The 13,102-nt window shown below is 43.2% G+C and overlaps 1 protein-coding gene across 8 annotated transcripts in view; it reads left to right on the forward strand.

Annotated features, from left to right (window-relative positions):
- The window catches only part of MYO9A (myosin IXA), a 172,984-nt gene that overhangs the window by 121,905 nt on the left and 37,977 nt on the right, over nucleotides 1-13,102 (forward strand). For all 8 annotated transcript variants that reach the window (XM_064389169.1, XM_064389166.1, XM_064389167.1 and 5 more), the window contains 5 exons: nucleotides 808-929; nucleotides 1,917-2,058; nucleotides 2,778-2,973; nucleotides 7,292-7,411; nucleotides 11,381-11,456. In XM_064389169.1, coding sequence (XP_064245239.1) covers nucleotides 808-929; nucleotides 1,917-2,058; nucleotides 2,778-2,973; nucleotides 7,292-7,411; nucleotides 11,381-11,456 — 656 coding nt within the window. The remainder of the gene's footprint in view (nucleotides 1-807; nucleotides 930-1,916; nucleotides 2,059-2,777; nucleotides 2,974-7,291; nucleotides 7,412-11,380; nucleotides 11,457-13,102) is intronic.

Raw genomic sequence — 13,102 nt, forward strand, 5'->3', positions numbered from 1 at the left:
ACACATCTGTATTTGCCTGTACTGTTGTTGTAAGATTATACAACATCTCCAATACTGAATTCAAGACCTTCTAGGGGCTGCTTTAGCAAAAATTGCCTTGCAAAATGTCTCAAAGCTCTTCAGGCTCTTTATTTCTAAGAATATCTCTGGAGTTCATGTTAATTTTGGATGAGGATGAGCATACTTTTTTAAAGTTGTTTGCTCATATTAAAAACAAAAGCAGAGGCATAAATAATGATGAATATAATTATTATTAGAAAGATGCATTCTATTAGAATTTTGAAACCTGTTTCCTATTTATCTTCAATTCTACCATGAAAATGTCCTGTGATAGAGAAGCAAAAAGGCAGCTGGATCAGTAGGATTTTGTCCAACACATGGAGTAAGGGGCATGGTCCAATAGCTCTTTTTAGACAGTGAGTCACAAGTCCTCAAACATATGATAAAAATTATGATTTTTAAACTCTTTCATTTAGATGCCCTAAAATAATTTCTGCATAATTCTTCTTGAAGTATTCCAGTTGCAAGTATGTCTCAGAGGAGATAACTTTTATGGGAGCAAAGGTTAGAACTATTTTGGTGCATCTGAAATTGGGAAATGCTCTGTGGTTCGCTTTGTTTCAGGTTGTTCCAGAGGTTCTTTATCCTTTTCTTTGGAATCACAGAAAACATTGATGGCATATTTACAGGAGATATGTCTGTTTTGGTAAACGGTGTATCAGTTTCCACAAAACCCTTTTGATTTTGTCTTTTATTTTTGCTTGCACCAAATCATCATTATGTCATCTGTGGGATTTTTTTTTTTAGGAGGAATATAGAGCAGAAGGAATTAGCTGGCACAACATCGACTATATAGACAACTCCAGCTGCATCAACCTGATCAGCAAGAAGCCAACAGGGCTGCTCCATCTGCTGGATGAGGAAAGCAAGTGAGTAGGAAAATGCTGGCTTTGGAAAAGAGGTTTGTTTTTCAGTTAAAATGTGTTTATCCTTCAGTTTTCTGGAAAAAAAACAGCTTCCCAGAAAGGTGCTAATAGCTCACTGGGCTGATTGGTGTTTCTAGTGTTGTTTTTGAGGTGGCAGCACACAGAGTGGAGAAACAGCCAGCTGAGCAAAAAGCCTTAAAAATAATAATTAAAATTCCAGAATTTTTTCCATTCAGGGGAAGGGAAAAGGTTTCCTTTGCTTCTCTCCTCATTTCTTTCCTTGTCTCTTGGGTGTCACAATGTGAAGGTGCTGAACCCAAGTGCGTGAGTTAAAGCAGGATGTGTAGGTGCTGTTATTGAGATATAAGGTGGATTTATCAATTTACTGGTAAAAATTGAACTAGAGTGAAGTGAGGGCACCTGTCCATAGGGGCTGCATTTCCACAGGGTTTCAGGGGCATCAGGGCCTTAGCTCAGATTTGCATCCTTGGTTGCATCCATCTGTCTTGGGAGAAGTTCTTGGGGGAACGTGTGGCTTCTGGGGCTTGGCGTGGAAACTTTGCAGCAGAACAGTTCTTCCATTGGATGCTCGTGCCAGTTTCTTCCATGTGAAAGGCAGGGAAAGGCCAGGTGGTTTTTGCTGAGGTCACCTCGGATCCACGTGGCCAGGGGCACGAGGTCTGCTCCCACCATTTGCCTTGCAGGTTTCTCCCCCACTTCTTGTCTTGTTGACAAGAGACCAGCAGTGATGCTCTCCCAGTGATATTGTACTGGCATAAAAAAAAACTTAAACTGGGTAAAGTTGTGAAATACATTCCCATGCTGCAGATTTCCATGAAGTTTGAGGATGGAGGGTTGGCTTTCTCTGCTGAAGCAGACACAGAAGTGGAAGCTCAGAGTGTCTCTGTTTTCCCTTTCATGGACATGAAAGAAGTGGAAAAGTTTTCCTGTTGGGTTTACAGCTTCTTCCTTTCAATTCTCTCCACTCAGTTTCCCTCAAGCCACAAACCAGACGCTGCTGGACAAATTCAAGCGTCAACACGAAGGGAACTCCTACATTGAATTCCCAGCAGTGATGGAGCCAGCTTTCATCATCAAACACTACGCGGGCAAAGTGAAGTACGGAGTCAAGGTCTGTCACCCAGCTGTTCACCAGCAGTTCCTTTCATCTAAATCTGGGACTGGGAAGAAAATCCCCAGAGGCTCCGCAGAGAGGTTTTGGAGAGGACTTGGCCCAAGAAGATAGGAGGGTCAGGAGAGGAATGTTGAGGAAATGAAAAGGTAGAAGGGACAGGGTCTTCCTGTTCTCCTTCACGTAGGCATTTCGGGAAGAATTTAGGGAAGCACAGTGAGTTCAGTGCTACACCCCAACAACAGGTTGAAATTGGGTGTCTGGTGGCCTTTCTGAACTTGGTTTGTGTAGAAAACCCAGTGTTTTCCTCATCACTAGCCACTTCTAATACAGGTTATATGTGCTTAGGTCTCCACATCCCACTGCTACATGTGCTTTCTGGAATCCTATGCAAATTATTCCAAAGTTGACCCCATTTCTATTCATGCCAGTTATTTATTAGCAGAAAGAATTCCAGTGGCCAGATGACCCTGTGTGAGAAACAGCCTCGGGATTTGCAGCTGCAAATCTCTCATCATGTTTCTGATGCAATAAATGCACAAAATAAACATCAGAGATGATGATGGTGATCATAAAGAGGTATCCGGTATAGGAGCAGGAGAGAAAAAAGAAACAGGATTCAATAATTGTGCTGGCCCAGAGATAGCCTGGAAGATCCTACCTGGATATGATGTGGATATTGTTTCTTTTCCTCTTTCCTCCTCCTCCTCCTTCCCCAGGATTTCCGGGAGAAGAACACGGATCACATGCGCCCGGACATCGTGGCTCTCCTGAGGAGCAGCAAGAACGCCTTTGTCTGTGGCATGATTGGGATTGACCCCGTGGCTGTTTTCCGCTGGGCTGTCCTCAGGGCCTTTTTCAGGGCCATGGTGGCCTTCAGGGAGGCTGGAAAACGATACGTGGAGAAGAAAACTGGTACGTGTGTCCATCACCTGGTCCTGGAGCCTGTTTTTCAGCAGTAATTTGGGTCTAATGTGTTGTTACCCTGTTTTAAGTAGCCTGACTTATTAGGAGTTTTGAATCTATTAGAAAATTTGTTTAAATAACAAGTAGATTTTTTGCAGAAGTCACATTTAAAGGTGCATTTGGATTTTAATGTATCATAAGGAAATATTTTCATTTTACTGCTGCTTTAATTTTTCCTTTTTATAGGATGCATGGATAAAAAAACACAAGTCATTCAAACAGAGACATACAAATTATCCAGCAACAAAAGGCAAATTATTGTTTTAATAATTCTTGAACTGTTAGTTACATCTGGAAACAAAAAAAGGCAATAAATCTTCCTATGATTTTCCAAGCTGTTCACCCTTTCAGCTGCAGGAGAGCATGTCTCTTGTCTAGCAAAATTCATGGCTTTGCAGTCATCCAGAACCACGGATCACAGGGGCATTAAATTAAAGGAAAGTGATGGTGCATCATCATGCTGTGGCAGGCAAGACCTGGCTGTGCTTTTAGACCATTTCTCCACATAAAGCAATTTCGGAAAGACGGGTACAAGCTATTACTGTTCATTTCTGAGCACAAGAGGGCTTGAAATCCGTGATGGAATTAGAGCCTCAGCAGGGAAAATGTCAGCTGGGTTAAAATTAAAGGCAGAGCTGCACCATGAATTACTTTGTAATCAGTGAGGTTTGCATGGTGGAGAGTGAGGGAGCCTGGGACAAGGAGCATAGGGAGGCGGCTGTTCAAGCAGAAAGAATCATTGTCGTAGGAGCAAATCCCAAGAAGAGAAGCAGGCAAAAAAATCAATTTTCAGGTCTTGAGGTTCTTCCTCTGACACCTCCTGAATGTGATGTAAGAGAAGAGCTGTTTCTCATGAGCCTGGGTCTGTCTGGCACACTGAGGCAGCATTTTTGGACAGAGTAACCAAAAATGAGAGGGAGATGGCAAAGATGTTTGGCTTTGGGAGAAAGGCCGCTCCAAGGAGCTGGCTTCCAAAATCCATCTTTGCATTTTCATCTTGCGTGCTGAACCCCAGGCTGAACTCAAATAGGTAATCCAGAAGATAAGAAAAAATCATTCAATCTCAGGAAGTAAGAGCTGATTTCAAGCCCTGCTTCGCTTTCTGTGTCTCTGGCAACTGGTCTTGCACACTGCTGTGCTTGTCTCCTCACTCCTGCTTTTCAGTCCAGAGTTTGTAGCAGTAATTTGCTTATGTCTCTCTTTCTATGTATATCTGTATCAATATATAGCTATGATTATAGATATAGATATATATAGAGATATATGTATGTAACTGGATGAGACCAGGAGGTCTTGAGACAATTCTGAGACCCAGCTTTTGTATTGCCTTCTCTTTCCATACCAAAATTTACTAATACATGGTGATGGCTGAATTTCTAAACCTTTTCCATGGTGCTGCTCCATTATCTGTCCATGTCCTTTAGCCTGTATTCCAATGGCATTGTGCTTTGTGCCCTCTGGGTTTTGAGTCAAAGAAAAAACAAACCCCTCAGAAAGCTGGATAAGGCTTGTCTTAAACTTACCAACAATCCACAAATCATTTATACCCTAAATTTTTATGTGCATCAAATTGGGAAAAAGTCACGAGAAAGTCTCCATTATACAGGCAACACTACTGGGAGGTGATTACCTAAATCTAAATTCCATACTGAGGTACACCTTATCTGTGGGAAAAACTTAACCTACAAGCAGTGGCAGAGCTGGGATCACTGTCCTTGCCCTCTTTGGAGAGCTGCCCAGCCATGTCCAAGCATGCCCATCCAGGCTGGACAGGCCTTGGAGCAACCTGCAGAGTAAGGTGTCCCTGCCTGTGGCCTGGGGTTGGACTGGATGATTTTTAAGGTCCCTTCCAACTCAAAACCATTCTGGGATTCTGACTTTGCCCAGTCACACTCAGCAAGGTGAGATCAGTAGCAGGGTTTAATTGTGTTTTTGCTGGTGTGACCTTACACCCACCCCCTGTTCAAATGTCCTCCTCCAAAATCCTGTCACCAAAGCAGGTGCTGTGGAAGAGGTAGACTTGGGCAGAAGGCTCAGCCAGTATCAGGACAATGTGACTGCCAGGTGCTGGAATTCCCTTCTCCAAAATAATGCAGAAAAACCCCAAATTGCTTTGCCTCTATGGCAGAAAACATTTGTGAGTTATCAAAGTATCACTAAAATTCTCCTGTCTTGACAGATAGAAGCAGAGAACCAAAAGAGGCACGTTTGAGGTTTATTTTGGCTTTTATCAAACCTTGATGGCTTTAATTAGCCTGATTTGAGCATCTGCCTGCCCACAGATGTGGAGCTGCTGACAAAATTGTGCTAGAGTAAGAAAAGCCTCTCTCACACAGTCCACATGCACACACTTAATATTTGTACAGATATTTTTTCAAGACATGCTGCCCGTTCTTGGTTTCTGAGGTCCTTTCCCCATCCATCAGGCAGGTAAAGTGAGGGAGCAGGGAAACATCCAAAACTTGCTTCTTTTAATTAAAGACTCTTTGCATTCTTTGTCTGAACCCCAACTGGATCTCTCGTGCTTTTACGCTTGCAATATCCAACAGGGTTTTTCCAGAAAAATCCCTGGCTTATGTGTGAGCAGCTCTGTGAAATTTTGCTCTGCTTCCTTTCCACATCATCCTTTTGGTTGTCTCCTCCATGCCAAGCACATGCTTCTAGAAAGATAACATTTTTTCTTGCTGGCTTTGGGGACTCTTCTTTTTTTGCGCTCCTGATACCCTCCTAGTGCAGCTTTTGGTGATTGTGTGATTGTCCTCGCTAACTTGAGGGTGAAAAGCAGCAAAGTGGTGTCACTGTGAATTTTTGTGTCACTTTGGTACCTTTGTGTTTCTGCCTGAGTGGTGCTTCTTAGGGTGCTGCCAACACTGCTCGGATGAAAGACACCAGGATCGGGCGAGCTGCACTTAAGCTGAAGGGTGGAACTCTTCAATAATTTGATTTTTAATTCTTTTTATTACTAAGTTTAATCAATGAAGATTGAAGTGGTCCAATAGACCTGCGTGTTCGAACTGGATTTGTTTGTGAACTTGGATTAAAGGAACACTGTCAAGCTTTTTAGGAAAGAAAATTGGTTGACTGACTATTTTTGCTGTCATCAATACACATTTATTATGCAAATCATAGCAAAAACTTAATTGAAAACAATGGTACTGTTCATACAAACTAGGCTGTGGAGACTTCGTTTTGCTGGACCTAAATCCTTCCTTTGATGAAGGTTTTTTGGTCTTGAGGCTGTCCTTGATGGGCTCTGCAGTTGGATTTAGCCAACAAGGGTTGTTCCTTGGGTAATTTCTGCTTGAAAATAATCCCACTGGCTTCTGCAGATTTATTCCTGAAGCTGATCACCAAAAAAACCACTGTCCTCAAAATAATCCGTAAAAAAGGCTACACTTGCCAAATAAAGGTGACATCTGCCAAAAGTTTGGTGTTTGAGGTCTCACTGGTGTTAAGGTGAGGAAGACACCCCCTGACAGTGTTCCTGTGGAAAATTCAGATCAGTCCTTTCCCATGGTTTGATGTGTTGATATGAAATGCTCCCATGGATGCTGGCACAAAGTGACTCCACGGTGACCTCCCCACGCCTCTCTGGGAGTGTGGCACATCCTGGACTTGGCCAAGCATGACAGAGAGACGCTGTGTGTTGGCACATTGTCACTGGTGTCACCTCTCCTCCAGCCTGTGCTCACAGCTGGGCCATCACAAGTCCTCTTGGCCACACATTGATGGTTTCTTCCAATTCAAACCTATCCTGCCACACTCCAGACTCTGTGTTCCCTGCCCTGAGGGAATATGGAAATGGTGCTTAAAGCAAATAATTTACATTTTTCCTTTTAATTGCCAAAATCTGAGCAAAATGTCGCACTGGGGTGCATGATGAGAATTCCAGGTGGTTGTGTCATGGAGCATCTGGACAGGGGTTTGAGGGTAACACTGAGTAACCCAGAAGGGATTTTAAAAATAAATTAATAAAAGTAACGATTTATCTAATAATCCTCATTTTGCCCAAATAATCTTGGAGTGATTATTAAGTGTTTATGCTCTGTCTAATGAGGATTATAATTAGGACTGGGATGTGGTCCAGCCCATTGCTTCCGTGCCACAGTGCCGTGAGGAGGAACCCACAGTTAAATTGTGTCGAGCACAAAAACCTGTGACCCTCGAGCTCCTTTGGGCTTGTTCCTTCCCCTCTCCTGACTTCTGCTTATAAAATCTTTCTCTTCTCTCCATTTTTTTTTTGTTTGTTTTTATTTTGCTTCCCAAGGGCATGATGATGCAGTGCCATGTGCGGTTTTGAAAAGTGTGGATAGTTTTAGCTTTCTCCACCACCCAGTTCATCAGAGGAGCTTAGAGATCCTGCAGAGGTGCAAGGAGGAGAAGTACAGTAAGGCTCCACCACCCGCCCTCCCCTCTGATACCACACTCACATGTCCAGAGATGGAAACCAGGTGCATTCCATGTCAAAAAGGTAAAAAAGCCAGTGCCTGAGGAGCCCTCCATGATCAAACCAGCTGCCTCAGAGCAGTTTTGAACCTACTGGGAAATGATTAGGGAGAATTGGAAGAGTCAAATTAAAAGCAAACCCCTATCTCTTGAGATCTTGCAAAAATCATTTTGTTGCCAATTTTCCCATTTACTCACTGCGAATCTTCCTGATAAAAGGCTGGTACAGCTGGAATTCAAATTCTTAATTTGGATTTCATTGGATTTCCAAAATACCTTTAGCTTCTGGAAATATTGTGTCCCAGGGCTTTCACTTAAAACAGAGGCATTGTCAATGTTATTTTATGGAAAGATGCACTTGGTCTCCCTTTCTTCATCTTCACTCCTCTGTCATGTAATAAACTCATCCTGCATGACAACATGGACACTCTTGCCTGCACTACTCTATTTTATTTTTATATTTAAATAGATATTTTGTGCTCTCATGTTTAGATATATTATCTTCCTACCATTGTTCTCTTCATTCATGTTGCGTGTTAAAGCTGACAGAAATAGATCTGCTCTGCATGGGCAAAGCCTCAGCCCAGCTTGCTTAAACTTCATGAAATGTAGGTGTAAGTGGAAACCACCTTTTTTTTCTGTAGAGCTGAGCATGGTAAGTACAGTAGGTGCATGTTAAATCTTCCTAAATATGGTTTTCCTGTTAGAAACCTTCTGTCAGATGTCTGTGCTTCCTGCAGCATGTGGGGCTGGGGGAGCAGTGGTGGTTTAGGTCTTAATTTATTCTTTCATTCTTAATTAACTATGTTATTTTTCCCCACATGTTCTCAACACTGCTATAAGAAAATATAAAGGAGTGATACTAAATTTTACTTGATTTTAGATTTATTAAGAGGTGTTGTGCCAAGTGACATTACTGATACTACTAAGAAACCAGTGGAAAGCAAGATAGTTATCAGCAGAGTGATTTTCCTTGCAATTAATGAATCAATTTAATTTTTAAGTTGGTTCATCAATATTGGGAGATTCTGGGGGGTTTAGTTTGCATTTCGTTAGGTGGCAAAAAGGAAATTCACACAACTCAAGAGATACTTAGAGCTTTAATTTAATGGGAAGCAGGAAGTTGAATGGGAGCAGGAAGTTGAGTTGAGTTCCCATGATAATGGGAAGCACTGTTGAGCTCAACACCTCAAAACCTCACTAATATAGATGAGTCCACACAATTTGGCATCTCTTAGGATAAATCCAACAAGTGGGTCTAAGGAGAACATTGCCAGTTTGTGAATTGGCATCTGACCAGGCAAACGAGTAATTCTTGTTCTGCATTCAGAGATCCTTCCTATCTCCCCACGGGGTGTGCTCCTGCTTCCCCAGGCCCCCAGCCTTGGCAAGCTCAGGTGGGCTTGGAGCATGTGGAATGTTCCAGTTCGGAATCCATCAGGTGAGCTTGGCTCCAGGGACTTGGCTTTTCCCACAAGTCAGATGAGGTTCTACATCCACATCATCCTTGAGACAGGAACCAAGGTCGTCCCCTTGTTTTGAGCTGTGCAATTAGCTCTGAACAAAGAGAGAAAACAAATTGGTTTGATGAGTTTGTTGAGATTCCCTGGGGGTCCCTTGGTATTCAGCTTCTGGAGCCAACTGGTCACCCTTCCCTTACCATCAGCTGCTCCCCTAATGCTCTACCACCAGTTCCTCCAGAGCAAGGCACTGGGTTTAGACACCTCTGAATCAAGACTGGAGGTCTGCTGGTTGGTGTTCATCCATAGGGAGTAGACAGGGCTTATCCAAAACTCTTCTCAACAAGGGCAAAGACCTGTTAGGTAAATCAGTCTGTCTTTCTGAAATGCTCCTGCTGAAGGAAAGGGAATATGCTTGAAAAATCAGAATAATTTCCTGCCTGAAGGGTAAACCAGTTCAGGCTGTGTCTGAACCTGACAGAAGGGTAGGAAGACAGATTTTGCTCCAAAAAGAAGGATATGTATTAAAAAAATATTGGAAACACCAGTGAAATCCCATTTTAATGGACTCCTTTAGACAAGAAAAGCCTTCTGGACCTTAATGGAGGAGTATCCAGGCACATGAAAATATATTAATTTAATCTATATTAAAATAGACCCAGCTAGACATTAGGTGCTTTCTTAGTCTAAAACTAACTACACAAAGTACTAATGCAACATTTGAAGCAGATTCATGGTTATTCCCATTTTTCCCTATTTACAATTGGGTTTCTGTCCTCTAAATCAGGATTTTGGACACAGAAATGCCAGTCTTAGAAGAGGTACAAGAGCACTCCTAAGACGAGAAATGTAACCCAAAAATGGCTTAAATGGCAAAAATAGGGGTTGAAAAGAGTTTTGAGCTTGGGTATTGTTAAGCACTCAGATGCATTACCTGTCTGGCTTTCCAAAACCCTCCAGTGCTGGAGGTGCCAAACCTTCTGAGCAGGAGTGATTTAGTTGGTCCTGCCTTGGAGCACAGGCAGGGTTCAAAGATGCACACAGGGACAAAGGGACAGCACACCCTCAAATTTTCTTTTATTGACATTTCCAGAATATTTGGGCATCTTTAGATGCAAAAACTTGACCAGGTGGACCATCAGCCTTTTCAGGGATCTCCTGCCCAATTCAAGATGAACAGATTCTCGCGTTCAGCTTCAAGATGAGAGTTACAACACCTTAACAGGGCAGGGAGGGTGGTAAATGTCCTGTTAAAGGGATGCCTTTGGTAGGAATTCATCTTCTCCTCAGGAATTCCAGGCTCAGAACAGCAGGACAGGCTCAGGTCTCAGTGTATTTGCTTTGTGCTCATCTTTCAGAATAAAAAATCGCCAGGGCGTCTTTTAGCTTAGCAGCTGGGCTGCATGAAATAGTGGAATTATAAATATAGGAAGGAGGGGATATGCTGTTGCTTCTTCCTGTCCTGCTACAAACCATAGTTTAGACTTTTTAGAAAGCTTTTTTTCCCTTTTTTCCCCCACTGTAGATGTTTCAGGGTAGAATAAAACACATTTTCCCCATGCTGAGGTGAGAGCTGTGATTTTTCCTGTCTCACAGCAGTGATTTTGAGACAGTTATAAAATTGCTCAGCTGTTTTCATGTCAAACTCCACATTATCAGATCTTTATATTTTTTGTGGTTTGATGACTTGAAGTGTTTTGTTGTCTACAATAATTGTCTCCTGTCTTCCTAAGTGCTTGGTTACAAAACATTTCCACTTCAGGGCAGATAACAGCTGCTACTGTAACCATGTGTGGCAGTTTCCTTGGCTGAATACAAAATAGATACTTTATTTAGTATATTGTTTTATTAGTTACATTTTATTACAGATAAATTATTCCAGGTATCAAAGGATGTAGGCTTAATAGACAATCAAGCCTTTATAAAATAGTATATAAAGCATTTCCTATTTGCTGCACATGTCCATATATTTGGAGGGAAGGAGAGAAGAAGTGTCTAAGGAATAAATTACCATTTTTCCAAGCAATCTAATTATGTCCAGGTGTTTTGCCCATGCAGCTGGGTTATCCCATGTACAGTGGAAAGTTTGGGAATCCCTTGGACATGGAGAACACGAGCGGCTGCTCCCCCCCATCATCTCCTTCCCTCACCCCGTTTGCCAGCTGGGACAGCACGTCCCTAAAACACCCCGTGTGTGTGTGGGAGAGGAAGGAGAGGCTGGAGCACTCAGTGTTACTCACGAGGGTGATGACTCTGGCAGGGAGGTGGGACTGGGGAGCGATGGCATCCCTGGCACCCGGCTGTGCCCGGCACGTGCCAGGACACGTCCGCGCTGCTCCGCCAGAGTCAGGCCTCAGCTATGGCTCTGCTAATTGTCTGTGGGGATGGCTCTGCTAATTGTCTCTTGGGTATGAGCCAGCTGGAAACGTCTTCCTCATGTGCTGCTTCAGGTATCACTCGGAAGAGCCCGCGGACGCCGCTCTCAGACCTCCAGGGAGTCAACACCATCAACGAGAGGAGCCCACGGTAAGGCTCCTGCTTCTGCCTTGGCATGGCAGGGATCTGGGATGGGAGAGCACTGTCTGTACCTGAAAATTGCTGTATTGACATTTCTTCCATCTTACCTATCAATCTTATCTTCTCTTCCTTCTTTCTCTGCTGTGTGATTTGATCTAAACACCTTTCCTGACTAAACAGCAGGCAGGAAAAGCATCTTCCCTGTGTCAAAGGCAGCAGTTGTGGTGGGTGTATGAGGGGATAAGAAGCTTAAAAAAATGAATGAATGTGCCAATATCAAGGAAATAGTCATTTAAGGAGGAAAGGTTTGGGTGCAGAGCTGCATACATCATGTGGTGGCTCCAGGCACCCTGGAATGTGGAAAACCTGGAAGTTATGGAATTTGAGATGGTACTTTGCCAAATGCTTGCTTGTTTTCGGGGCGGGGGGGAAAGCACATTTGCTTCAAGATAGATTTTTACAGATTTTATGTACATTTTTATTTTTAAATCCCTCCTTGAAGTTTCTGACCATTTAAGCAGCTACTGAATGAAACTCAGGTCTACACTTGAGATCCAGATCTGTGCCCCTTCTGCAAAGCCTTCTCCATCCCCATTCCAGAATTAACTTGTTTGTGAAGCCAAAGTCTTCATTTCCAAGGCGTGTCTGATCACTGATCCTTTTCCCAGCTACTCTTGTGCTATCCCTCCTCACATCCCAGGAGGTCTGATTTTCCCAATACCCCTCTAAAGGCGTGTGGTGCCTCTGCTTCCCTCTGAGCAGGTGTGTGCTGGGGAAGGAGCACCCTCAGCTCCTACAACCACTGCTTGGAGCTGCAGATATCCAGGTGTGTCTTTATGGCTGCTCTGAGGTTCATGAGAAGCCCAGAACAAGTCAAGAGGAGCCTGAAATGTGCCCATTAAATCAGTCCTTGCATCTCAGTGGCTTCCCTTCCACACAAAATTAAATATCCTTCAAGGGTATTATGAAGGCTCGTTTTTAATGGCTTTAATGCCAAATGGCCACAATAAAAATTAGATACACGTCGTTCCTTTTGTTCCTAGGGGAAGAAAAGTGGCTTCTTCTGCCTGGTTTTGTTCACCATGTGCTCTCTGAGTGCCATCAAGAATAGAATGTCCTTCTTCTTCTGAATTCCTCCCCTTTGAGAGAGGCAGTGTCACCCTACTGAAGGAGAAATTAATGTTTTCACATCATTACAAGTCCATTTCAGTGGTTAGAGAGCATGGAATTTACTTTAAATGGTGGGATTGAATTATTAAATTTGTGCCACTTCTCGAATTTGAGCAGAAATCCAGGTGATTTTAGCAGAAATGCCACCCTATCCTGGGAAGGTGATGCAACCCTGGCTGTCCTCAGCTCAGTCTTTGCCACCCTCCTTCCCTTTCTCATAATGCTGCAGCTGCAGGGGCCCTGATGGGTTGGGTTGTGATGACAGCCAGTCCTTGGAAATGCTCAAAGCAGGGAAGGTTGGTGTCTCCAGAGGTGACGTTCCCTGTTTCCAGCACCTCTGATTGTGCAAGTTTCCCTCAAGATAACGTAACCTGAAACTTTGTCCCTTTGGAGATCTTCCCTTGGAGATAAGAGGATTCCTGCAGTTTCTCTATCCAACCTTTGGCACCTTTGGAGCATCCATGAACTGGGACAGGGCTTTTCTT

This window comes from Passer domesticus, chromosome 14 (assembly GCF_036417665.1).
Source record: "Passer domesticus isolate bPasDom1 chromosome 14, bPasDom1.hap1, whole genome shotgun sequence".
Taxonomy (NCBI): domain Eukaryota; kingdom Metazoa; phylum Chordata; class Aves; order Passeriformes; family Passeridae; genus Passer; species Passer domesticus.